The 27,221-nt window shown below is 34.4% G+C and overlaps 3 protein-coding genes and 1 long non-coding RNA gene across 14 annotated transcripts; 3 read left to right on the top strand and 1 right to left on the bottom strand.

The window, feature by feature from the left end:
* Window positions 1–99: 99 nt before the first annotated feature.
* Window positions 100–7,663, bottom strand: LOC105193443 (protein zyg-11 homolog B). Of its 4 annotated transcripts, none has more exons than XM_011157883.3 (10): window positions 7,538–7,663; window positions 6,230–6,459; window positions 5,914–6,151; window positions 5,641–5,835; window positions 5,132–5,529; window positions 4,873–5,018; window positions 3,307–3,695; window positions 2,293–2,662; window positions 1,852–2,191; window positions 100–1,575 (listed from the first exon to the last, which is right to left on the bottom strand). In XM_011157883.3, the coding sequence occupies exons 2-10, from the start codon at window positions 6,357–6,359 to the stop codon at window positions 1,430–1,432; spliced, it is 2,352 nt and encodes a 783-aa protein (XP_011156185.1). In that variant the 5' UTR covers window positions 6,360–6,459; window positions 7,538–7,663; the 3' UTR covers window positions 100–1,429. The 4 variants fall into 4 exon arrangements, with proteins under 4 accessions (XP_011156185.1, XP_011156184.1, XP_011156186.1 ...); XM_011157882.3 differs by having other exon boundaries at window positions 7,404–7,578; XM_011157884.3 differs by lacking the exon at window positions 7,538–7,663 and adding an exon at window positions 6,596–7,056 and having other exon boundaries at window positions 5,914–6,088.
* Window positions 3,575–4,351, top strand: LOC113004015. The gene is made up of 2 exons (XR_003268803.2): window positions 3,575–3,716; window positions 3,843–4,351. It is a non-coding gene; the product is annotated as an uncharacterized LOC113004015 (long non-coding RNA).
* Window positions 6,023–11,146, top strand: LOC105193442 (PP2C-like domain-containing protein CG9801). Of its 3 annotated transcripts, none has more exons than XM_039453534.1 (8): window positions 6,023–6,039; window positions 8,694–8,736; window positions 8,822–8,988; window positions 9,084–9,310; window positions 9,385–9,585; window positions 9,871–10,174; window positions 10,263–10,749; window positions 10,818–11,146. In XM_039453534.1, the coding sequence occupies exons 2-8, from the start codon at window positions 8,734–8,736 to the stop codon at window positions 11,010–11,012; spliced, it is 1,584 nt and encodes a 527-aa protein (XP_039309468.1). In that variant the 5' UTR covers window positions 6,023–6,039; window positions 8,694–8,733; the 3' UTR covers window positions 11,013–11,146. The 3 variants fall into 3 exon arrangements, with proteins under 3 accessions (XP_039309468.1, XP_011156180.1, XP_039309469.1); XM_011157878.3 differs by lacking the exon at window positions 6,023–6,039 and adding an exon at window positions 7,563–7,785; XM_039453535.1 differs by lacking the exon at window positions 6,023–6,039 and adding an exon at window positions 7,821–8,034.
* Window positions 11,147–11,770: 624 nt separating this feature from the next.
* On the top strand, window positions 11,771–26,751 carry LOC105193445 (mucin-17). 6 transcript variants are annotated; one of them, XM_026135917.2, is made up of 16 exons: window positions 11,771–11,849; window positions 12,655–13,448; window positions 13,797–13,966; window positions 14,150–14,230; window positions 14,314–15,888; window positions 16,328–16,591; window positions 17,463–17,564; window positions 17,752–17,856; window positions 18,323–18,467; window positions 18,792–21,244; window positions 21,415–21,822; window positions 21,922–22,125; window positions 22,244–22,803; window positions 22,890–23,133; window positions 23,348–23,450; window positions 23,705–24,465. In XM_026135917.2, the coding sequence occupies exons 3-16, from the start codon at window positions 13,862–13,864 to the stop codon at window positions 24,463–24,465; spliced, it is 7,110 nt and encodes a 2,369-aa protein (XP_025991702.1). In that variant the 5' UTR covers window positions 11,771–11,849; window positions 12,655–13,448; window positions 13,797–13,861. The 6 variants fall into 6 exon arrangements, with proteins under 6 accessions (XP_025991702.1, XP_011156187.1, XP_039309464.1 ...); XM_011157885.3 differs by having other exon boundaries at window positions 11,813–12,044; XM_039453529.1 differs by lacking the exon at window positions 11,771–11,849 and having other exon boundaries at window positions 12,090–13,448; window positions 14,314–15,492; window positions 15,733–15,888.
* The last annotated feature ends 470 nt before the right edge of the window (window positions 26,752–27,221 follow it).

Below are 27,221 nucleotides of genomic sequence, written 5' to 3'. Positions count from 1 at the left end.
TACACATCTACTATTTATCTAAATATGATATAACTAATATACTAGTATTGATGTGTAATAATGCAGTTATCAATACATTAAAGAAAAAGCATCAATGTATAAAGGCTGGCATAGCATGTTTATTAACATTCAGTACCATTCAAATTGATATTTCTTACATCTTAGGTGTCAACATGTAATGATATCAGAAGAATAAATTTCGTTTATATAAATTCGTAATATTTTAATAACAGATATAATCTAATATTAATATGTATTTCTCTCTTAATACAAACGCTCTGATTTTTGTATAATCTCTGAAGGCGTGTAATATGCATGATCAATTTTCAAGATGTTTTTATCAATATTTATTAATAAAATTTCCATGAAAGAGATTTATTAACAAAACAGATTGAAGATCTGAATTTAAAACACTAAAGTATGACACATTAAACAAAATTTTTATTTTAATATCTTATTTTACATGTATGTTCCATCATTGAATGTAGAGAATCAAGATTGACGTAATAATTTTCTGAAAAATATAATAGTCAATGTATAACATATGATTCAAGATTTTAGTCTATGATTCCAAATTTATATTAGAAATGTTAGGATATATCTACGAATCATGTTTTATTAATTACGAACTTCATATAAATTATGTAAAACAATTTAATACACATAATCGTGTTTTCCTCATTACTAATTATTAAAATCTGTTAATGGATGTTCAAAATAGGATTTTAAATAAATAATTTTAATTAATCCTTATTTACGATAGTAATTGACTAGAGAATTTGAGATATAAATCATAATCTTCATTATTTATTGAATAAATCGTCAAAATAGATGTATGTCTTGGGATATTACAAACATTACATTAATTTTTTAATTCTGCAATAATTATAACTCTGAGAAGTTAAGTATTAAATAAAATTTTAAAACATAAATATCGATGATAATAATTATCTAATAATTCATCTAATTATCTAATAAATTAAAAACAATGTTTCCCCTTTTTCAAATCACATTTTTTAAATGATGTATCTGCATATTATTATAAACTACTTAATTTTAGTAAATCTGCTTTTGTTATTTATTCCACACTATTGCTAAATAATTTTAATAATTTTCGAAATTATAATTCTCCACATTAATATGCTTTGTAATACAGAAATATCTATTTCTCAATTCAGATCTTCAATTCAATTACAATTTCAACTCAGTTGCGATTAAAATATTTTGGACTTATCATGGACTTATTTATGCTTTGTGTGATGTATGTTTTGTTGATTACAGTCTGTCTCTGTGATATAATTATTCGTGGCCATATATAATTTTTATATTCATTTGGTCTAAAGAACAGGATATAGGATTGCACTAAGATAAACATTGACTAGTATACCATCTGGTATTTAACTTTCAAATTGGAAAGCAACAGTTATCGTTAAGAATTTAATTCAAGCGTTTCCAAAATTGATTGACATAAACTTTGCAGATTCGGCTGTGTTGTATATCCTGTATGCGTTTTTTCCAATTGTTTTAAAGTTTCCACTCCTCCTTCTCTGATCAACATTACACAATAACGTTTTGCTAAAAATAAACATATAATTATTACGACATGATTATTGTGAATTATTGAATTATGTATAATTTGTTTCAATAATTTTGTCAAAGGTCCTTTATAGATGATTCTAGTTATATAAGAAATAAATGTATGCTACATTTGTAGCATATCAATATATATAATACCAATATATATTATTCTTATATAAAATATAATTTTAAAATAATTTTTTGTATTATTAGAATAAATTATTCTACATTTTAGCATAATTTATATTATGTAAAATATTCTTTTTAGCTTACGGTTCTTTGTGCAAACGTGATGAATTGCCCAAACTGCCCAGAGTTGAACAGGATATGCTTCTGTACAACGTAACAATGGGAAAAATGGTTGGAAGCTACGATAGGCAACCATCTCTCCTTGTGGTGTCTGCCAATGAGTTACAGCATGAACCAGTTGATCTAATAACTGCTCTCTGCTTGGTTGCGATGGCATACTACACCAAGACTGAGGACCATCACTAAGTAGATGCGCAGCGATACCCGCTGCGAAATAAGATACATCAATGTGTTCGGAATCGAGCAGCATTGAAAGCATTTTTATAAACCGAGATTGCATGAGTCGTGGTCTCAAATGATCAACCTGAAATTTTCCATACAAAAAATTAACAAATTGCATTTTAATGCGTTTCACTAAACGTACACGTTACATATTTATTCATATTTAAAAACTCTGATACAAACCTCCGCTATGTTATTTAACAAACCAAGAACCTTAGTTTCTACGCTAGATTCTCCTTGGAAGCTATCCAGTACTTCAAGAAATAACTCCATTCCACCTTCGTCAAGAAAAACCTTGCATGTAGCAGCACTCTCATCCGTTAAATTCCATAGAGCACTTAATGTAAACTTCATTGTAATATCTACTAATTTGGACTCGACCTTAGATCTAACCATTTGAAGCAACTTTAACATATATTGCGGCTGTGCACCAAGCATAGACGTTTCCAATGTCGATATCTTTGCTGCTAATATTGAGCAAATAGCCACAGACATACGATTCATGGATGCATCATCAAATGTTGACAAGCAATTCATAACTAATCTTGCGCATCTGTTAAATTATAATTCTTTTTACACTTATATCGCGAAAATATTTATATACTGAAATTTTAATATTCCTATCAATAGATTAGTAAAATTATTAGATTGTACATGTTTTATTTCTATATGCGTGAGAAAAAAAACTAAACTTATGTAAAGAAATAATATTTTTGTTTTTTTTTAGTATTAATATTTTCTGATTTGATGAAATAAACTACTTTTCTAAATTTGATTGCAATATGAAAATGAATAAGAAGGTATTAATAATTTTGTAAATAATTTTTAGCTTGAATAAAATTAAAGCATTTTGTCATGGCAAATCAAAGAAAAGCAAATTTTATAATAAAATAAATCTTTTCACGCTATGCATAGATATTTAACAGTCTTAGTTTATAAAATATAAAGATTAAATAAAAAAAAATTGATAACCTCTTAATATATGTGTAATATAGATAAAACATCAATACATCATATTACTAAATCTAAGACTAATTATGTGCATATTTTCTTTTATTATGCGAAATCAACTTCCATTTACAAAAGATAGCATCTATCTTTTGTTAAATATTTTTGTTGTAAAAATATTAAAATTTCAGTATACTTTTTTTTACCACTAAATCTAAACTACATAGATTCATAAATTTATATAACTACCTATATTTGTCAAATGCAACATCCTGTAGGATCCTATCGCTACACAGGGTCAATAGCGTATTTTTTTGAAGTTGATGATTAGTTGGATATGACTCCATTGCTAACAATGTTAATTCGACTATTTGTTTAAGTATCGATGGATGAATCATGAGAGCCAATTCACCCTTTGTGAGATTATAGATACAAGCAGTAGCTGCCATTTGTACACGAAACTCCTGTGGATGCTCTCTCATTCCAGGTAACACTAATTTTATCACATCGACCCGTGGTTCGAGAAAATTTGGTGTCAAGCGGAATAAGTTAAATAGACATTTTTGAAGATATATGGGTCTGAATGTATACCTCTTAAGGGCTTCCAAAATTTGGGATTCTGTTGCTGTACCACTGATCTGAAGCAAAAAACAGAGAATGTATATTATTTTATTTGAATTTCATCTATAAAATGTATCAATTCTTTCTTTTTTTCTCTATTAGTTAAACATTAATGGTTACTATACACTTATTTAACGTTATTTAATTTATATATTTTTTTTTAGATTTCTCTTGTTCTTTATTTGTATAGAAGAAGATATAAAAATAACGAAACTTTTAATAAAGACGAAAAAAAAGTTTGCAATTAGCAATTTTCCTATATTTGCAAATGGAAATTGATTTGTTATAGAATATATATTTGACAGAATAGATGTACAAACAATTGACTAAACATCGATATTGTACTTGCACGATAATAATTTTTCTATAATTTTTTACACACGGGCATATACAGTATACAAAATATATATTTTTAAAGTGTAACTTGAGAACTAAATAACTACTGATGTGTATACAATACGGAATAAATAAATTTAACATGTTCAATCATTGGGTGAATTGTCAGCGCATGATTAATAGTATAAATAAATGTTAACAATGCATACATTAAAATTTAAGTCGACAATTTATTCTATGATTGAAAATATCAAATTTAAAATGCAAAATGTAATGCAAAACATGATATAACAATATGAATGAATTCAAGGCAAATAAATGATAAAATATATCATAATTTGGCATAATATTAATATGATGATGTGGCATAAGGATCCTTATGCCACATCACTCGCAACTCGAGTTGCAAGTTTGCTCTCTGTGCCAAAGATCTATTGTAAGTTAAATCCACCCAGAACAATATAACTCTAAATCGGTTTTAAATCGATTTAAAAGTAATCACCATCTCTCAGAAGGCAAAGGCAAATCACCGAGAATAATTTTGCCCAAAAAAGTCTCTTCTAATAGACAGTTTGAAATCGGCATTAAAATTGTCTCATATATTTACAGATATATTATTTATTTATATATATATATATATATATATATATATAGAGAGAGAGAGAGAGAGAGAGAGATCGCTTACATACTAACAAGCGTATGGCAAAAAAAGAAGTAATATTAATGAATACAAATATTACTACATATCCATACAAATATGTAACAATGTAACAAAAATATAAATCCTAATTTTGTCAGTTATTAAAATAATATAAACAGTATATGGTTGTAGTTAATGACAATATTGTATAAACTTACAACAAGTTCAGGTCTATAATCTTCGTGTGTTGAATCTATAAAACTTTCATCGTAACAAGCATCAGCATGTACCAATCCTAGAAATCTCAAATGTACGTGTGATGCGATAAAGTTTTTTAAATCCTTTGGACTTATATCATCTTTACCTATGTAATAAATGTTATATTTAATGAGACAAATGTTACATGAATATAATTAACTAATAATTTCATGAAATGTAACACAATATCAGATTACTATATATAAATCTTTCTCTCACCTGATAAATCTAGAGTTATTAAATGAGGCATACAATTCAGAGTTCTTAAAAAATCTGTAATTTTTGGCTTAGCAGGTGCAAAAACTTCGAAACCATGCGGATCTTTTTCATCGGAAATATCTAAATGCCTTAACTCATTTAACTCCAGCAAAACTGGTATTAAATTTCCACATCCACTTATCTTTAAATTGTACATATTTAATGTTTTTAAACGATCTTTACATTTTTTTAACGGTGTTATATCATCAACTCTTGTACAAGATATATCTAAGCTCTCTAAAAGGGGAAGATCTTCGACTACTATGTCCAAGCCATGTTTATTAAATTCTGTTCCTGAGACATTCAAGGTATGAAGTGCCTTTAATTTGTTTAATGTTGCGATATCTACCATGCGTTGTCTATAACAAATATACAGAAAAATATAAAATTATAGGCTATCACACAGAGAGTTTCCATAATTCAATTTAACAAAATTATAAATGTGAAATATTAAGTAATTAAATAATAACCTTGAAAAATCCATAAAGCTTCCTTTAGCTACGCTGAGAGATCTAAGATTTTGTATACTCCAATCGCCTAAACAGCTTATTAATTCATTAACAGTGATTTTCAGACCATTTACTATTAAATCTATAACTTTATGTTGCTTAAGGACGCTTAAACCTTTAGCTGACAGTGTCGACGCATCTTTCAATCGTACGTGCCTAGAAGAAAATTAATGTTATAAATTCATTTTTTTAAAGAATACATTTATCAATTTATTTTTCTCTTTTCTAGGTCACCTTAATCTAGTGGTCTTTGAGTCAAAAAGTGTAATCGTTAAATCGGATAACGTTTTCTTCTCACATAAGTTGGATAATAATTGCTCTGACACTTCGGCCGGCAAGAAGGCATCCGGATGTCTAAAGGTAAGCCGAGTTGCTGAGCTGATAGGAGCATCGTTAGACGATGTTCTACCTGTTGCAGTATCAAAAACGACTTCTGTGCTATTACTGTTCAGTGAACAGATATCTTGTTGATCTAAAACTTATGCTGCTTTAATTCTGCAAAGGATCACACGATGTGCACACGAGAATACTAGTTTAATATGCCACTTACCGGAGACGGTATTACTACTGAGAGTACTGGGGAAATTTGTATCGCTAGAGTCAACTTTGCATAGGGCGAGAACGTTACCGCAGATAAAGTCAATGCAAACCTCCTGGAGACTTCTCGGAGACTCGAACATCTTACGTTTCTGCTGTCATTCGTGCAACAATCTCTAGCCCTTTGTTCTATCGGCTTCCTAGAGAGCGCTGGCCATCCGCGGTGTACTCACAGTCTCACACCTTGGAAGTACAACATTAATGTCAACACTTTGTGATGTTATAATACTTTAGATAAATTATATCCGTGCACCAGATCGTGCAACGTATCACGCTGTAGTATATAAAATGAGAAAATTTCCCTCTGCGGGACACGTACATGAAGGTAAATGAAGCGTGAAGTTCATCCACGTTAAAGTTAACTGTACAACAAACACCGTGGAAGCTTCTCGCGCGATCGAGCGCTTCTCTATGAGCCGAGCGTCAGCGAATTAAGGCGAGCGAGGATAATCCCGCCAGCATCGCATGGACAACAGGATTTCAGATAACGATTACGTAATAATATAATTCCACACGCGGAAGCGGAGAGAAATGCTCGATACACTGTCCTGATACACGCTACTTGTCGCGTGCCGATATCGGGGGATGAGCGCGGCGTGTCGCCACGGATTTGCGATCGCGTCGTAAGGCCGTCGAGTTCGCGCGCGGGGAAGAGCTCGGCTGATCGCATGGACCCGAGGACGAGAGGGTGTTACGACTTCGCGATGTGTTATAAGATCTCGCGGAGCAGATTCCGCGAGGACTCGCGGACTGTCATCTGTGATGTGGACGCCATATTGACTCGCTAAATGTCAAAACAGACCAAAAAAAGAGCGCAGCCGTGTCGTCGTTATCGTTGTCGTCGTCGTCATCGTCATCGTCGCTGTCATCGCGCGATCGCGCGGCGTGGCGCGAGGCGGGGCGGCGTGGAGCGGAGCGGAGCGAAGTGGGACGTGAGACGAGCGCTGCTGCGACGACGACGATCGGAGCAAACGACGAGCGAACGTGTCTCTCGCCCAGCTGATTTCGGCTGCCGCGCAAGAATCAGAAACATCGATTCTCGCGTGAGAACGGGACTTTCCCCGAACTCCCCCTCCCGCCGCCGGTCTCAGCCTCGTCGCACTGCGTCGCGCGCATTATTTACGTACCTCGGCGAGAACGCGGCGAGCGATCCGAACGTGACATCCGTCGGCGCCGCCTTATCGCCCATGTTAATCGCGGTCGCCGCGACAACGTCCCGATTTCCATGTATGCACGAGCAGCGAGGGGAACGCGAGCTCACCTCCTCGTCGCTCGTCGCTGTTTGTCATTCGCCGCTCGCCGCTGCTCGCCGTGACTGGCCGCAATTACGAACTCCCGTAGGAGTGGGAGCGAGCCGCGCGCTCGCTCGGTGGCCCGCACCACGCCGATAGCGAGCGGTCGGTCAGTCGGCTATTGACACATCGTCCCAATATGGCGGTAAGGTGGAGAACGGCGGTCTCGCGCAGCGTGCGTCGTGATCTCATTTCCGTGCAGTGAGAATTTTCCCAGGTAATTGTCTCATTATCTGCGCGTGTGACACGGCCGACGTGGTGGAATCGCCCCTCAGATTCCTTTGGCATGTCTCTTTCTCTCTTTCTTTTCGGACCGCGTCCCGTCGAGACATCCGTCCTGACTAACGTGCGCATTTAGAAAAACAGTGGTGTGACACGTTGAGTTGTCAATCAGATACCTGGAGTGAATGAATCTCTGAACGTAGAAAAGGATCCATTGTTCGATCGGAATTGTCTTTATGCCTTTGTGTGTTGTTTATCAAATAACTGTAACTTTAATTCGAAACCAACATGAATGTTCATACGTGTGATAAATAGAGTTTTACTATCTAATTTATTCTGTAAACTTTTATACATTCTGTGAAATATAATATTTAAATATAATATTTCTGTGAAATATAAATACATAATTAATTTATCACACGTATATCTGTACCTTAAGCTGTACCTTAAGTATTGGACTTGAATTAAAGTTATATTGTCTTGTCATCAAATTAATTAAATTGATTTTGTTTGTTATTTTTGTATTTGTTTAAGGGAAATATAATCTTTATAAATTTGTCTTTTAAACTTGTTCTTTAAACTAATGTAAATTGTATTAAAAAACAGGAACATTTGATAAGTGTATTTCTTATCTTAAAATCTTTTTTAAGATAAGATAAGAAATTTCTTTATTTAAGAAAGAATGCCCTTGAGTTTCAGATATTTGTCAGAAATTGTGTTGCAAGTTTATAGAAAAATAATTGGTTTATTTTGTAATTAATATTCCTCCTTATATTATTTATTATGTTTATTCAATTAGCAGTAGTTGAATTAATTAAAACTTTACTTGCTTCACTCCATTCTATTATTTATGTTATTTAACTCTTATTACATTATTACAATGTGAGATTTGCATTTTTACAGATTTTTTTAGATTTGAGACCTGCTACCAGTAGCTATAACCATGGTATGAGCCTTACATCAGATGAAGTAATGTTAGACAATAATTAACATTCTTAATCGCTGTACCTTTGCTTGGACCTCTTTGAAAGATGCCAAGTATACGGAAGAAAGTTGCTGGTTTCATGCGCCAACTGTCTATCAGCAACTTGGCAGGGGCTGTGGAAAGTATAGGCCTTGGGGAACAGTCGCTTCGGAACCCACAGTCACTATCTCAGGATTTTCCTGGTGGCTGTTTCATCACGCGTTATCTCAATGGGTAAAAACAGATTACACATATACTCAGACACTTACATTTTATTTATCCAATATGTGTCACTGAATCCTGTCTAATACATTTCATAAATATCTTAGATTGGAAACAAAACAAGAAGGACCATCAATTTTACACGGTCGAAACCCAGAAGAATTACCAAGCAGACAGATCGATGTTTTTCCAGAAAATGAAGAAGTATTCGCAGCATATACTGGTCCTGACAGTGGTCTTACTGCTGTCAATCTTCAACAGAAACATTTAAGTATTAGCGATACCGATATTGATTACATTGATATGCTAGATCAAAATGAGCAATATAGAAGCGGTGAGTCTAGAACAAGAAATTAAAATGAAAGATTCTCATGTTATTGCAAAATAAAAATACAAAACTTCCTTTAGGATCAACAACGTCGAACATCACAATTGCTGGAGTTAACGATTGGTTTAATCCTCATGAAAATGCATATGGAATTGCAACTACGCTGTATGAGAAAAATCCTACAAATGATACCAACAATGGAGAACCGATAGCCGATTGTTTTGGAGTTATAGCAAGACCAAATTCTGCCATAATGGCTCTTGCAGATGGTGTTAATTGGGGTAAGAACACTGATCTAAAAAAGATCTAAAAATATTAGATAAACTTTTATAGAAAGCAAAAATTTGGACAAGTATGAAATAAAAGTTTCGTTTGAAGAATGTATGCATAACTTAGTATATATTCAACGAATACTTTTAAATTTTAAGCATTAGAAATTTATTTAATAACTGCTAGAAAAATATAACTGATTCTTTTTCTTTATACTTATTGTTTCATTTATACTTGATTTAGGCTTTATTTTACTTTAATTTAATACAAAATGTATTTATAATTTGGAATTTCAGGTACAAAAGCAAGCATTGCGGCCAGAGCTGCTGTTCACGGAAGTATAGAATATTTAAACCAGACTCTGTTCTGTCCATCCATAAATAGAGAAATGACAACGACGAAGGATGTATTTATAGCGTTACTTCGATCATTCCATGCAGCGCATTCGTTAATCCTTCAAGAGCAAGGGATGCTTACTACCTTAACAGTATGCACAATCCTTCCACTGCCAAGTTCAAGTAACGATACAAATGTATGCCAGAGAAAATATATTGCCTGTACCTGCAACGTTGGTGATAGTCTAGCTTACGTATATTCAGGGTATGTACTTCCTGTTATGTACAGAGTTACACATGGCAGCAAATAATAAGCTAAGTTCATTTCTGATAATTGTCTCTTATGTAAACAGGAAAACAGGAGTGAGAGAGATAACGCGAGGATCTCATGACATTCATTGCATGAGAGACATGCGTGATGCCTTAGGAGCTTTAGGTCCAGTAGACGGCTCTAATCCTGAATTGAATAATTTGACGTTGGCTATAACGGAAGTCGAGAGAGGCGACATAGTATTTCTGACGAGTGACGGAATTTCAGATAATTTTGATCCTGTAGTGGGAAAATTTGCAGTTTTACCTAATCACAGTAGCGGCGCTGACGCCACGCTAAAGAGTCACGAAGCGCGATCGAAAACGCGTCGAAGATCCACGGAAAATCTGCGGCACACCGAATCAAGCAACAGTAATATGAACAGTAACAATCTGCCTGTGGTCGAAGCTTATCAGAGGCACGAGCTCACTCTGCTCCGAATGGAGGATCTGCTGAGACGTGGAGTTTCTGGGGAAGGACCGCCATGCAACAGTGCCAAACATCTGTGCGAACTTCTTTTAGACTTTGCGGTAAGCGAAAAAAAATATGCGATACGTCAAGCAATATATATTTTTACTAATTCCCATTCTGATTACAGGTACGCATAACTGCAGCGAAGAGGCGGATCCTAGAAGACACGGAATTGTATTATGCACAACATAAAGACGGTCACCTCGTACAGCTCTCGAAGCAGGAACAGAGATCTCGAAGAAAAAAGACACTGGAGAAGATATCCATGATACCTGGCAAGCTAGACCACGCGACAGTTGTCGCATACGTAGTCGGATCCTAAATTTCTCCGAAGTGTAATTAACAATAGAGAGAGCACATATAGTTTTTATTCGTATAAAAATTGATAGATTAAACTTTCTATATTGTAACATTCTTACCTAGCGTTAAATAAAAAGGCGAATATATCTTTTACAAGCCAGTGTCAAGTCAGTTTATCAGTTTATCTCTAGACATGAACAATGTAATTGGAGTGAAAAACATAAATCCTTGACAATGTTCTTGTAAAGTTCCCGATCCACTTAATTAATTTTATTTTTTAAAAACAAACTTTGAATTTATATATATTTATAAACTATTAGAGAATATAGTTTTTAAAATGTTATGTTTCAAACTTCTATTAAATTTTAAAAAACTTAAATAGAAAAATTTTTTAAAACTTCAATAAAGTTTAATTAAATATTTTTAAAACTTTTAAATAGAATTTTTAGAAAATAAATTTATATGTAGACTTTATCTAGATATCGATATCTAATCGTATGGCACACAGTTATGACGTAAGCTAGCGTGAACTAAATCACTAGCAACCACTAGAAATATAGCAATTTAATGCCTAGCATTTTTAACGAAAGCTTCGATTTTTTTTACATGAGATCGCGTGTGGTCCAGCGGATTATGTGGCATCAGGCGCAAGAACCGATACGCTAGTCACGCTGTATGCCAAATACGCGCTCTCGCATTCCTACCTTTCGTTTCTTACCTTCGCGGCTTGCAAGAAGTCACAGCACCACGACGCGAGGCGCCGCCAGTGGCGCAGGCTGGGGCCTTACAGCGCCGCGCCAATGGCAGCCTTGACAAATACATGATGGCCGTTGCCACCGAATAGTGTAACGCGTACATGGTACTGTCGTGTAACTGAAAAGTTTATTATTTTCAGTGGAGTATCGTCGTCGCGCGTGCTCCGTGTGCGTTGTTTTCCCCTCGGCGAGGTGCGGCGGATTGCGCCGGGACGCGGAACCGCACGCGAGCGAAATCGCGCGCGAGCGCTAAAATTCCCAGGAGGAAAACACGGGGTAGCAAAACCGCGTTCGCGGAGGTAATATTGACAATTTTTCGTCGGGACGCTACGCGCATTTTTGCGCGTCGGCCGCCGTGCACGCGCGTCGCGGCGCCGCGCGCCGCATCTCCGGCGCCTCGGAGTCCGTGATTTTCGTCGAATCCAAGCGTTTTCTTTTGTTTACGCCTTGTCAGTCGGGCCTTTTGTTGTGTGCAATCCGCGCGCCGCTTGCACCCGTGAGTGAGAGTGAGCCCGTGTGTGATTCCCGTCCGCGTATGCGTGTGTTGGTGGCTTGTGGCACGTACCTCGCACACAAACGCGCCTGTTATAACCTCAAAATATGCTTCCAGCTGGCGAATTTTCGTTCGCGCCTCTGAAAACGTTTCGTCGGAATCATCCGACCCCCTTAGAATTACCGTACGGGCTGGGGATCGCCACTGTCCCGGAACGCAGCGGCGCTCGTCCGCCCGTGACACGTTACGTCGTCTCCCAGGTCTTTCGCGTATCCCCCCAAGGCGCACCGAGATTCCCGCGGTTCGGGTTGATTTAATCGCGATAGAGTCCGCGGAAAGTGCGAAGACTATTTAATTCTCATGTGAAGTGCATCACTTACGCAGTGCTTAACGGGGTCTCTGCTTCTTCTTTGCAGGACGCAAGTCGGTGACAAAATCTGCGCCAGTTGAAAATCTAGTGTGTATAGCGACGATAAAAGATTTGTTACGTGAAATTCCCAAAAATTCTTACACTAAAATGACATAAGTATATATTTGGGCATAGAAGAGAGAGAGAGAGAGATATATATATACTTAGTGCAAAAAGTGTAAGCACGCGAACTCTATAATCACTTTCATTGAGAGAAAACGATCACTCCGGCGAATATCTTGTGGACAGAGGTGTACACTACTCTTACCACACTGTTGTGACATTACACTCATCACACTTGACAAGCATTCAATAATGTCTGTGAGTTATTTCCTGGACTTGGGATAGCATGTGACACGAAGAAAACTGTTATTCACAAAGTGATACTATCAACACTGTTCCTTGTGTATATCTTGAATGTATTGTCATGGACAGGTGTAGCGTTGCAGCATTTATAAATGGATAAAATCTTGCAGCAGATGCACTTTAAGTATAAGTCGGGATACATCCACGATGCAATTGCGCAGTTATTTTTTAATGGATAAAGTAGTTCAAGAGAGAACTACTTTCTATTTGCCACGATGCAATGCCTATAACGGCCACAAATGGTTAATGCTGGAGCGAGATTTTTAAAGACGACACAATATACTTGAACACAAGTATATTGAAGAATTGACACGCTGCCTAAGCTTTGTAGAAGTACGAAATTGTATGCATGACAGGAACAGGAGACGTAGGTCGCAGACGTGTTGAGTGGCGCCGAAACGCCAATATTGCTCGCTACAACTGTTAAAAAATTTGGTAAATATGTATATTAATAATATATATATATATATATATATATATAATAATTGATAGATAAATGATTCTGGACATTAAATAACTTGAATATTATACTTTTAAAATAACTTGAATATTATACTTTTATTAAAACATTGCTTTAAATATATTTATTAAATTATTGGTACTTTTGTCCAGCACACATGTACTAGTTTCAATAAATATAAAATTTCTTATTTAACAATTTAAGATTTGATCTCTGAAAGTTATAATTATTTGAATATGCTTACACATATATTGTAAAGTAATTTCTCGTAAATTTCTTTGAACTTGTGAAATAAATGAAATGGTATTTTTCTATATTAATAGGAAAGAGCAAAATAAGCTGAAAAGGTGGCTAGACGCTACCCAGGGTAAAGAGGGGCTGCGTGGGCATGCAGCAGCCTCAGTCACGCCCTCTTCTTGGGGACTCAGTATCCTCTACAACTTCCCCGAATGCACGTCATAATAATCCAGTTACCGTTTTGACCCAACAACAAGTAAGAGTTTATAAAAATATACAGATTTGTACTATTGATGTTCTTATACATGCTCTTTTTCTAATCTCTTCTCCAAGTTTAAACATCTGTTGTAATTATCTCTAATTATCTCCATTTCCAAAATATGGAAATGTAAAAGTTAAAATAAACAAATTTTAAATTAAAAAAAAAATTTTATTGCAGTTGCAGCAGTTACAACAATTACAAGCCCAGAATAGTAGTGGTCAATCGCTAACGTTTGCTTTACAACAGACGTCAAGCAATGTAAGTTATTTTTGTTAGCAAGCACATGTTGTCAAATATTATTTTGAAGAATGTCATTTTAATATCATCGTTTGTTTTTGCAGCCACAGGAGCAAGGAAATGGGTCGGCAACTGGAAATCACATAGTCTATTTAAATCAGTTGAATCAACTAAATCAGAGTACCATAAATCCCTCGGGGACTGGTATGGGCCTACCCCCGGCCACCCCCACTTTTGGGGTGGGCCTTAATATGGGATTGCCACTATCACTTATAAATACCAATTTTACATCTCTCACATCCAATGTTATCACCACGACAAATCCTCTGCAAAATTTGGGCTTGCCAAGTATAAGCACAGGGCCAAGTATAACAACGATAAATCCTAGCCTGAATCAGTTAAATGCTATAAACTCCAATCTAACGTCCAACCTTGGTTCAAACAGTATTAATAACAGTTTGTCCAACCTGGGACAGGATTTGAATAGCATTAATACGGGAGTAAACACTGGAATAAACAGGCTCAATACAATAAATTCTACAAATATTAATTCTGGGCTATCTGGAGTGAGCACTGGACTGACTGGTCCAAATTTGACAAATTTAAACTCATCGAGCGTGAATCAGAACCTTGCTACATTGAATACCAATTTAACTGTCGCGAATTCCGGCGTATCTGGCTTATCTGCTATTAATCCGACTACGAACTTGACTGCTACCAGTATAAATTCTGGCGTGAATCAAGGTCTTAATCGACCTGCAAATGCCCTGGCAACTAGTTTGACGCCAACTAGTTTGACTTCAAGCAGTGCACAGTTCCCATTCCAAGCGATACAGAGCATTCAGACTCTTGCACCACACATTGTTGCATCGTCAAATATAGCACATGTACCAAACTCTGGTATATCGCAACATCCAAATTCGAACATCTCAACAATCTCACAAATCTCGAACTCTGGAACTTCAAGTTCCAGCATATTCACGAGCACTCCCAGCGAATCAATTCATACGACCACTGCAAATGTGAATCACGCTTCGAACGTGAATCTCACTACAAACATACCGCACCTTGGTACAATGCACCCTAATTTATCAAATATATCGACGTCAAATGTACAACATATATCCGCATCCAATGAACCAATTATGTCATTGAGTCATGTTTCTTCTTTAAGTTCCTCTCAATCGCCTGGATTTCAACCACAGCGACAGTATTCACAGGGGATAAGCCCTGGATTAAGTGCATCAGTAGCATTAACAGGCACAACACAACCATCGAATGTGGTCAGTACTATGAATACTGTTAAGTCTATGCAAAATATTCAAGGACAAAATATTAGTTCGCCGGGTAGTCCATTTTCAATGCCCTTGAAAAGTCCAGCGTCTAATATAGCACCACCTACGCCGAGTCCTAGCCCTAATCGACTTTTACTTCGAAGTCCGGCTTCGAACTCGATACAGTCCAATCGAAATAGTCCAAGCCCGGTCAGCACGTCGACTTCGAACAGTAACTTTAACATGCAGATGCAAAGCCCCATGCAGAGTCCGATGAGTGTTAGCCAAATACAGAGCCCTGTACTTAGCCCGTATCCCCCTGCAAAAAGTCCTCATCTATTAAGTGGGAATAATTCTCTCAACAATAGAAGCCCGGCACCTGGAGGTAGTCCTGGTCCACCTGTGGTAAGTGTGTAAAGTACTTAGAAAACTGTGAAATTTAAATTTTACCAAATTTTTTTAAAATTTCAATATAAGAGATTTTAGTAATTTTGTTAGAATATTTGTTAATATCTCTAATTAATTTTATCTTTTTCTTTCAATTTTATTGTTTTATTTAAAAATTTATTGTATATCTGGAAATATTTTTATTATCCCTCTTAGAAAAAAAAGTTAGAGATCTGTATCTTATTTAGGTTAACATATATATTTTATAATTTGTTAACTATGTTCAATATAATTGCAACTTGCATCTTTTCTTTATTTTTATTTATTTGCTAAAAAGAAAATACATTTAGTAATACAAGATTAAATTATCTACCTTTTTAAATTATTAAATTATTCACCTTTTTTATTTTTCATGTGTTCCTGCTAATACATCTTTTTTATTTTTCATATGTTCCAGGTTAGACCTAACACACCCATATTACAGCAAGGAATGCAGGTGTTACAAATAATTCATGGTACACCACAGGGTTATCAATCTACTCCCACTCAGCTGGTAACTAGGACCCAATTATTTGGAAATCAACAAATACAAATTGCAGCAGCGGCCAGTGCGGCGAAGCCTACTAAACAACCACCGCAAATTTTGCCAAAACCACCAAATCAGCAAACTAATACTTCTCAGCAAAAGTCACAAAGAGCTACCACTACAATTACAAATCAGGTATGGATTTATTGCTGTATTAAATGCATTATTCATACAACTATATCTAATAATACATATCGTATAATGTATTAAATAGTTAAATAAATTGGATATTAATCATATAATAAATAATGAATAATTATGTTACATTTAACAGCTATACTTTAACTCTAAAACTAATTTTTGGTCTAATTTTATTATTTTATTACCTCAAATTTACATTGTACATTATAATCTGCATAAAATATTTTTTTTCTACAATATGTTATTAAGACTTTTTAGATTTTTTTTAAATAACAAATATAACGATAAATATCAAAACTGAAATATCTAAAGTTAAATAAAGATAATGAGCTTATAAGCCAAACTGGGTTTTAATGCTAAATAGTTATTCCAAATGATAGATAAAGTAATAAAGAAATATTTTGACCTCTTTTGATCCATCACCAGTTAGTATAAGGCAAAAAGTCAGTTAAACGTGTAAAATTATTAAGATGTTAATATTCCTATTACTCTTTGTACATGAATTTGTATATAGACAGTTAATAATTAAAACATTGGAATTTGTGAGATTGCACAATTATTGCTGTTTCTTTTTGATGAAAATTATGAAATGACTTATGAATTATGAAACAATTAGTAATTGAAAATTAGACTAATGAGAATCAGCGCGAGTGAACGTGCGCAATTGTGTTAACATTATACAAATTGTGAATTATGAATAAAATTATGAAATTATGCACAAAAATTAACTTTCCTTCGGTCTGTTATATGATGTTATAAATATTTATTTATTTATTCTGTTAATAATTTCCAGGTTTTTAATATACATTTTACATAATATAAGATTTTATATTATGTTGAAGTAAATTTCTTTTTTTTTTTATAGGTAACACAGCAGAGCCAACCACAAATTGTTCTTGCTGGACCACAACCAAGTCCTACAACAGCAACAATGATCCCAACAGCTCAGGGTTTGCTATTGAATCAGGTATATTATAATATACTTCCATTTATGTCTCAATTATGTCTGTCATCTGCATTCATTACATAAAAATATATACATCATGCTATATTATGAGGTACTTTGATATGCTTTATATTATAACTGCTTACACATGCATATATTATGAAAAGTTGCTTGTTTGCTTCATATATTTATCACGTTTGGTACATAGGTATTGCCGTCTACTGGACCTGTTATTGTACAACAGCAGCCAGGAGGCGTTCAACTTATACTAAGGACGCCGGCAGGCGCGCAGCAACAAACACATACTGCACAGGTGATGGTTTCATCCATTCGTTCATTTCATTTTCATATTCGTATTTATAATCATTGCTTATTAAATTTTTGTAAATATTAGCCAATTTGCATTTTTTATTGAAAAAAAGAATTATTTATTCTTATAAAAATATTGTATGTAACTTTAATAAATGTCTTTGTATTTTAAATATATGTGACATACATACATAAAAGCACATACAACTTTGGTTCAATTTTTTATATTTATATAATTTTTTTATTTTAATAATTACATGAATTTCAATTATATTACAAAAGGTAAAGTTAAAATTTTGTTACCAAAAAATTATATACTGTACATGAAATAGATAATATACACAAAACACACCACACACATACATAATGATCTCTTATTTGTATATAAATTATTAGCACAATGAAAGATTGAGAAGAAGAAATTTGATAAAATGAAAAATTTGAATTAAATATTTAATTTCTAATTATAGTTAACACAACAACAATTGGTAAGGGTTGTCACAGCACAAGGTATGCAACTGCAGGGAATTGCTCCCACATTCTTTGCTGTACCAAACGGATTTCCTCCAGCTGCTTCTCCAGTAATAAGGCATACTCCATCTAGTCCTGCGCCATGTAAGTTATCACATAACGATTTCAGCAAAATGAATTTTAAAACATACAATATTAATATAAATAGAAAATGAATTAATAAAAACGCGTTAAATGTTTCTCTTAACTTATAAAGAAAAAAAAATTATAGAACACGATATTTAAAAGTAATATAGAACATTGAATTACATTTGAAAGAACTTTGACTTTTATTTTATTTATATTAAATGTTTAAAAATATGTAAAATCATCTAAATCGTGTTTTACATATCTCTTTTTCATGCCTTTAAATCCACATCTGTATTTATTATAAGGATATTAATTTCTTTAATATTTTTTATTCTATAGCTAATTCAGGAACTAGCAATCCTATCGTAATTCAGAATGCTATGGTACAAAGTCCTCAATCGCAAATTTCACAAGTCACATCTGGTAACACTACTGGCAATGCTCCATGCACGCAACCTGTCTCCGAACAAAATTTGTTACCGCCTCCTAAGAAAAAAGCAAAAAAGAAGAAGAAAGCCAAACGGAAAGATGACGAACCCAAGTTGGATCTTGCCCGTATTATAAAGATATCGGGTATTGGAGATGACGATGATATTTTTGATTCTGAGCTGACAACCGAAACCGAGGTTCCTTGCCAAATACAACAAAGTGAAACTAATTCTGGGCAATCTTTAGGCCAAATTTCATCGCAAGGAACAGTTCCTGTTAGCTCCGCTTTGACTCAAGTACCTGCAACAAATACAACGAACACACAAGCTTCCGTATCACAATCACCTAACAATCAACTTGTCACCCAGCTCCAGATGCCTGTACAAAATGCGTTAACAGGACAGTTTCGTTTATCAATTGGAGAAGATGGGAAACAACTTATTTTACATCATACCCCTGAACCCAATCAACCTGAGATAGATTCAGCGACCGCGCAAGCTTTAATACGATCTTTGACTCAAGGTAGCGGGCAAAATTCGCAAATTATCTCGCAATTTTTCAGTCAAGCACAAAATACACCACAGTCTACTCAAAATACAACTCAACAGAGGCAAAAATACGTCAAATCTCCTTTATCTAGTGGAAATCAAGCTTCAACTAATACTATAAGTTCTGCATGCTCGCAAAATGTCATTAGCACTACTAGTCCGCATCATGGCCAAATATGTTCAAAGCCGATTAATCAACAGAAGAATATAAGCGTTGTTTCTCAAGAGACTAATTCGTTACCTAATATCTGCATTCAAAGTAGCCTTGGAACTTTACAGGAAACACAAACGTCAAAGAACGTCAATGTTAACGTACAAAACTTAATGCAAGCCAAGAACGTTCAAACTACATTGTCACAAACGAGCAATAATACTCTTCTGAATGCTCCAGATGTCTTGTCTACAAAGTCTTCGCCTATATTTAGCATTCAGGGTACTCGAATGTCTAATGCAAGTCAAACAAGTTCCAATCAACAGAATTCCAATCTTTCATTACAAAAGTCTAGTCAGGTACGACTTGTGAACGCTTGTATAACAAATGTACGGCAAAATTTGGGAAAGCAACCATCACAACAGCATGGCGCTCATATGCAAAAATCAGTAGCCAGTAGTTCATTAGCACAAAATGATCATATATCTAAAACTAATCAGAGTCTTCAACAAACAAGTCAACAAGAGACTCTGACATTACAGCAGGAATCGCCACTATTTCAACATAATCAACAGATTACTGCACAAACTGTACAAACTCAAAATGTACAACAAATATTTGAACAAAATTTACAGAGCTCAAATATACATCACAATTCTATGAATATATTGCAACAACAGAGTTCTTGTAATACTATGCAACAACACGATACTATGAATGTTCTTCATTCGAGTATTCAACAAAATACGATTAATGTATTGCAACAAAATACAGCTGATAATGTTCAGAATATAGAACAAAATTTGCAGTCAGGTATTAAAGACATAGCTCACGCACAGCAGAACATTATGACTAATTTGCAACAACAAAATACATCTGCTGTTTTACACAATACGAGCGTCCAGCAAAATGTGAATGTTCAGCAACAGAAGGTAGTGACAGCAAATACCTTCTCTTCTGTTAATGCGCATCACTTTGAGTCTCAAAATGCAGCTAATGTCGTGCAGCAAGGCATCAATACGCAACAGAATAATCAGAATCAGAATATATTGATTACAACTACTCCTACTTCTAATACTACCCAGCATAATGAATCTCAAAATGTCGAATCCCAAGGTGCAAACATATTGAATTCGGCGGCGAACAATATACTGAATAACGCACCTAAACTTACTCCCGAAATTTTAAATACGTTGAGAAACTTGACGTTGAATCCTAGCGATCAACTGTTAATCGCAAACGCGAATGGCCAAATGCAACTAATTCCTCAGCAATTTTTGCAACAACTTTTAGCTGGACAGTTGAATACGACAAATCAGACGCAGCAAAATCAAAATCAAACGCAGAAGATAGTAATTGGCGAGCCAGATGCGAATAATCAGAACTTGCAAGGAGTTCAGATCAATACTCCAACGAGTCAAATAATTGTGAATAGTTCAGGTGGGGCTCCAACAATCCAAAATAATATTCAGAACATTGTGGTACAAGCTGCACCATCTCAGATACCACAACATATACAAATTCAAAATTCTGGCTTTCCCAGTCAATTTATTGATAACTTAAATCAACAACAAATTAGGAACTTGGGCAACAATCAACCAAAGAAGGCGAAAGTCGTGAAAAAGACGAAAGTTGCTGTTACTGCTCAAAGCATAAACTCACAGGTACATACATGCATTCTATTTCTGTATTTTTCAGTTTGTTTTATGCACACTCTTCACATGATATAAACTTATTATTGATTTTATTCTAAAAATGCATTAAAGTTACAAAATCTTCGCTTTGACTCTTGTTTTATTCTTTTTCTTACTGGAAATCTATTTTTATCTTTTAGACAAAGACAGTAACCGTTACTCGGCCAACAATGGTTACGACAAATACATCCAATTTACAAAAAGTTGACCATTCTAATAAAACAAGCACGACGGTATCTCATAGTACAAATCTTACTAAGAGCGAACCGACTCAAATTATTGCCAATGGTCCTTTGGTTTCATCCTCTGCTGGCAGTCATGTATCAGTTCCTTCAAATGGTCAAATGGTACAAAGAGTACAAACTATTCAGCTCCCTGCTCAATTGCAGCAATCACTAAAAAATATTCAGTCACAAATTCAAGCTATTATATCTCGAAAATCTGGTACACCTCATGATCAGACGGCGTTGGCGAAGTTATACCAGGAACAAGCAAAGATATTAGCCAGTGGGAAAGTCGTTAGCACTACTACACATTCTGTCAATAGCGTAAGTATATTTGAGTTGTAATAATAAAAAATAATTGCAACAATAAGACGCATTTGCTTAATATTTGTTACTTAAACGAAATATTTTTTTTTCATGTAGACTACCGAAACAACGTTCAGTGTTAATGTAGTTTCAACAGTTGCATCAACTATACATTCACAAAATTCATTCAAGAACCAGACATCAGCGGCGCAAACACAAACTTCCACCGCTGCTATGCCAGTAACATCTCAAACTTTAAATCCAACTACATCTGTAACAATACCGAGTAGCTCGAATAATAGTTACATCAATAATATCACGGTAAATATCGTAAATTTTTGTTATTATAAATATATACTTGTAAAAATATGTTTTATACACAGAAACTATTATTATTAAATTATCACAAAGTTATATTTTATAATCATAATTATTACAGGTGCCGCAAAGTGTACAAGGACAACAACCAAATATATCGAACACTGTGACACAAAGCATGCACCAGGCGCACACCACCAAACAACAACATAAGTTTTATCAGAACCACGGGACTCAGATATTGAATCCGTCCTCTGCGAACATGCAAATCTTCTCTCCGCCGTCTGTAACAACTCCGCAATTACAGAACAACGCACAACAATTGGCCCAAGCTCAGACGCAACAGCAAACTGGCATACAATGCCAACAACAATCGACGCAATGTCAAACTGATCCGCTAGATTTCAAACCGAATATACAGACACCAAGTCCTGTAAAACAGGAACTCTCATCTCCCATCCAAGTTCAAGTTCAAAGCGGTTCTCCCGCGAGTCAAGTAACCTCGCCTAGAATGATAAGCAAGGGAACACAGAGGATTCAGAGTCCTGTAAATACTAATGGAAATACAATGAAGCAACTTGTCAGTCCTAATGGCAACTCCAATGCTTTGATAAGTCCAAGGCAAGCCATAAAAAGGCGTGCGACTAGCCCAATTTGTAGGCAGATGAACCGCGGTGATTTGTATGTATTTAAATATAAGTTTTACGTTTAACATCATTTTTCCAAATTCCATTTTTAATAATACTGGTGAATTATATCATTTGCAGAGTGGAGCAACAATTGAAAATGGATCAAAATGGTGCAACTAATCCGGATATGAATACACCATTCACAAGCAAGCGTGACGCTTGTAAACGTTTGGTGAGATATCATTGTATGAATGAGCAAGTGCTAGGACCCAAGGATTTGACAAAAGCGGACGAAATATTTGAAGAGACAGCGAAACATCTGTTGAGCAAATTTAGCTCTATGATAAATAAATACACGTATCTTCTCCTAATGGAAAGCATGGTATGAGTAATAATATTCACTTTATAATAATCGTATATGTGTTAAATATTTAATATTTATAATAATTATTAATTATATATGTAACTAATGCTTGAATTGTTTAACTTTAAATAAGAAAACGAAATGTTTTATATTACAAATTTTTTTTATTTGATAAATTAATCTGACCTAAGTGATTAATATTACTGTTACATTAACATCTTTAAAATTACAGCGTGAGGTGAGGACGTCGGAATTAATGATGATTGATAGGACTTTTGTGGCTGAAGAGCAAAGTATTCTCAACAGGTTACGAGAACAGGAAGCAAAACTTAACGGTAATTGTTATTATTTCTTTCTAAATCGATATAATCAATAAAAAATAAATATTTTATATGTACGCGTTTATATTGGTATTCCTTGGGATTATGAAATGTTCGTTTTTATTATATATTTTCTTATTTCATACCTGTTGATTGGTTTTTTACATTCTTAAACATGTATATTTTAAACTGTTACATTTAAAACATAAATTTTTCTTTTAAGAAAATGTATGTTTATAAAATCTTATATACTGCAAATAAAATTACAGAAGAATGTAAGAAGGAAGAAAAACCGTTAGTGCCAAAAGTTGAACCTGGCCTTGGGGAAGAGAATAAATCAACGTTAACAACATCGTCACCCTTGGTGAATGTATCTGTAAAGCGCGAATTGGAAGACGATTTTCCAAACGAGGAAATGGAATGCAAACCAGTGATCAAGACGACAAGTAGTACAAGTGGTGATTATGACGAGTGGCTAGAGATCCAGAAAGAACTAGGTGTATATCCATCTACTGCAGACACTTTAAAGTGCAAAAACGGCAATAACAGTGGTAGTAGTGCATGTGCTGTTACAAGGTCATCGAAAATTGAAAGAACACGAGCAAATGGCGAGTGTCTTCGTACGAATGTTGCAAATATGAATGCATCTCCTGGTGTCTCGAATATGATTATGAAGGACGATTGCGAACAGGATGTAAATACGCCTTTCGATAGGCGTTGGAGTAGTGCTACCGATCTTGAACGAGATTTGTCGGAAGATACCGACTTGGATGGATTGGCTTTGCATTCGCAGACACAATGTTCAAGCAGTACTGCTCACGTAACGAGTAGCGAAAGCGAGAACCCCGGTAACGAGCATGACGAAATCAACGCGCAAGTACAGTCTGCTATTGATAGCATTCTTAATCTTAAGCAACGTCCCACGAACACCCTGTCAGGCAGCAGTAGCGGTAGTAATTCGTCATCGCAGTCCGGCGACTCGAAAGACACTGCGTTGGACCAAGCAGTCCGCAGCATTTTAGGCTCGTGACCCTCCTTTAGTAAAGTATGTTAAGAAGTGAAAGTTGATAGTTGAATCATGCTAATTAATGCATCTTAAGAATTTTAGAGGAACTGTAAGTCGATTTTTCATGATTTTTGTGGATATTGAAATCTACTTATCATGGGGATTGTGTTTTAGTATTGATAATGTCGGGCAGACTGTTTCCGATATACTGCATATCTTAAAACACAGACATAATTATTAATACTAAATTATTTGTACAATATCATACGTGATTTTACTATTTTATTTATGCATTATTCAGCAAAGGCAAACTGGATCGCGCATACATGTTGCCAGTATGATACTGAACATTTTGATTTGTCAAAGATTCTGTTCTACAATGGCAATAATTACTCATAATATACAAACATGTATACTTTCCAGTAGTCTAACTGTAATAAAGCCACCGCGTAAATTTAATTCTAGCAGCTGTACATGTGAATAGATTAGATAGATACTCGCTCAGATTTTTCAATATGCCACTTTGTAATGTAATTTTGTAAAAAGTAATTATTTAAAGCAACTTATTCCACCTTATCCGTAGTAATTGTAGAAGAATCTTATTGATACTTAAAAAATGGGTCGAGGAATATTGTACATACGTTTTTAAGATATATCATTATTATCATTATTATTTGTATTATTGTTATTGAAATTTATTCTCAGAATTATTACTATATTTCCATCATTATAATTAACACCATCATTGGAATTGACACTGAACATGTGGGGAAAGCAAAGAGAAAGTAATAGCATAAGAGACTGATATGTAAAATCATGGAAATATGGAATGTAAATTAATACAAGATATGAAGTGATCCATTATTGGTGATACAATTGAAGAGATGATAATCTCGTGAATAAAAAGATAAATGTCGAAAAAAACTCTTTTCACAGGATTTAACATTTTCAGAAATAAGCTCCGATAAAAATTGTAGAATATGAATATTTTCTTCATAAATTCATTCTTCCTAAATTGATTGTATCATCAATAACGGATTACCTTATATAAGAAAGAGGAAAAAGAAACATTCACAAGCACTATTTTGAATTAATTTCTATTTCTATGCAGTTTCAGTGTTAAGACGTAAAATCAAAGTGACAAACATTTTAAAATAATGCATAATAAGATTTTACTTTTCCTTTTTTTAGCATCACATGGATTTACATAATAGGTATGTGGGCAATTGATGGATATGTATGGAGAGTGCATGTGTGGAAAAAGGATAATCACATAATAATCATTGGGTTATTCAAGAATGTTTTTGTAGTTATCGAAATTAATCAGCATACATTCCTATGGTTAATGTATGGTTTTATTTATATTTTAATCTTATATAAAACATTCTCATTAAAATGAAGAATAAATTAATCAATCTCTATTGAATTCTTTTTACATTTTTAACGAATTGTTGTTCTTATATGATGCATTTTTTGCGAGATGAAAGTTTTATTATGTGAACTTGTGTATGTATTCTTTTTCTACATATATCTGAAACGACTCTCTGGAGACAGCGGAAACGAAAACGTTTTCTGGCAAAAGCAATCCAAGACTGACGTATATACAGAAAAAAAAAACCAAGCAAAATATGTAATGTATTACACTAAGAAATAATAATCGTTTGTACATACATAATGTTCAATTACTCTCGACGGCAATCGTGACTTAATGAATTCTTCATCCAGATTTCAAAATTTGGATATAGATTGAAGTTTTTTTGATCCTAAATAAATTGCCGATATTTCACGAGCATGTATGTACATCGTCCTACGTCCCCGTCTGCTGAGTTCGGATCACGTGTCTCGCAAATTTGTAATTATTGCACCGTTAACAACGAGATGTAGCGATACAACCGCTGACGAGAGTGAAGACAAATGGTACAGTGATAATATAAATATAATTTAAAAAAACATATGTTATTTTTCGTCGTTTATCAGTATACCCAACAGAAAAAAAAGGTATCATTATTTGTAATATAGTACTATATGTGTCGCAGAATTATACAATCTTGTATACAATCCAATTTTTTATTTCTTTTACGAAATACTACTTCAAATTATTTTTACGTAATGTAGACGCGAGCAAGTGGAATAGTAATAACAAAATTCGATGAGCGTAATGTGTAAGACGATGCGCGAGCATGGTGATCAGGTGATGAATCCTGTGGCGTTTTGTATCTTGCAGAGGAGGGCGTTATGCTTAACTAAACGGGACATTGTACATTGCGTGAAGTTTTTTAAAGCAGATAAAAATTCCGTATGCACCATGTACTTAAATTGTCGTCATTTCATCTTTTTATAAGCATTTATTTTTCTTAGTTATCGTTTTCCGTCGTTAATCTAGGCTGATCTCGTTCTTAATTTCAGATTTATGAAGGCTGATAAATCAAGGATCGAAACTAATATAATTTCGATAAGAATCTGACTCTTCCGGCGTAGAAAAATTTACGAAAGGAATTAAATGTCGAACATTGCCATTTCGTTAATTCATTATGAAGGTATCACGATTGAAAATCGAAAGGATAATGAAAATTATAGTAATTATGTTTGTATTTATTTATTATTACGTTTAAATATTTTTTTATGCACACGCAGATTTATACGAATACATTTATTTAACGCAATTTATTTCCGCGTTTCATTTCCTGGCCTAGATCGTTTGCTTTATCACGTCCCGTGATATGAGACAAAAATTATGTAAATTCCACGTGCCGAGCATAATAAAACGATATTTTGTTCAT

The sequence above is a fragment of the Solenopsis invicta genome, chromosome 9 (genome assembly GCF_016802725.1).
Source record: "Solenopsis invicta isolate M01_SB chromosome 9, UNIL_Sinv_3.0, whole genome shotgun sequence".
Taxonomy (NCBI): domain Eukaryota; kingdom Metazoa; phylum Arthropoda; class Insecta; order Hymenoptera; family Formicidae; genus Solenopsis; species Solenopsis invicta.
This window is presented reverse-complemented; position numbering and strand designations above follow the sequence as displayed.

Excerpts from the sequence above, each read along its gene's own strand:
- LOC105193443 (XM_011157883.3), bottom strand. The coding sequence starts at position 6,359 with ATGTTCGAGTCTCCGAGAAGTCTCCAGGAGGTTTGCATTGACTTTATC. Across the intron at positions 5,836-5,913 it reads TCAAAGACCACTAGATTAAG|GCACGTACGATTGAAAGATG; the intron begins GTGACCTAGAAA and ends ATTTTCTTCTAG. Across the intron at positions 2,192-2,292 it reads TGTTAAATAACATAGCGGAG|GTTGATCATTTGAGACCACG; the intron begins GTTTGTATCAGA and ends GGAAAATTTCAG.
- LOC105193442 (XM_039453534.1), top strand. Across the intron at positions 8,989-9,083 it reads ATCACGCGTTATCTCAATGG|ATTGGAAACAAAACAAGAAG; the intron begins GTAAAAACAGAT and ends TAAATATCTTAG. Across the intron at positions 9,586-9,870 it reads TGCAGATGGTGTTAATTGGG|GTACAAAAGCAAGCATTGCG; the intron begins GTAAGAACACTG and ends TTGGAATTTCAG.
- LOC105193445 (XM_039453527.1), top strand. The coding sequence starts at position 13,862 with ATGCAGCAGCCTCAGTCACGCCCTCTTCTTGGGGACTCAGTATCCTCT. Across the intron at positions 18,468-18,791 it reads TCCATCTAGTCCTGCGCCAT|CTAATTCAGGAACTAGCAAT; the intron begins GTAAGTTATCAC and ends TTTATTCTATAG. Across the intron at positions 21,245-21,414 it reads CTCAAAGCATAAACTCACAG|ACAAAGACAGTAACCGTTAC; the intron begins GTACATACATGC and ends TTTATCTTTTAG.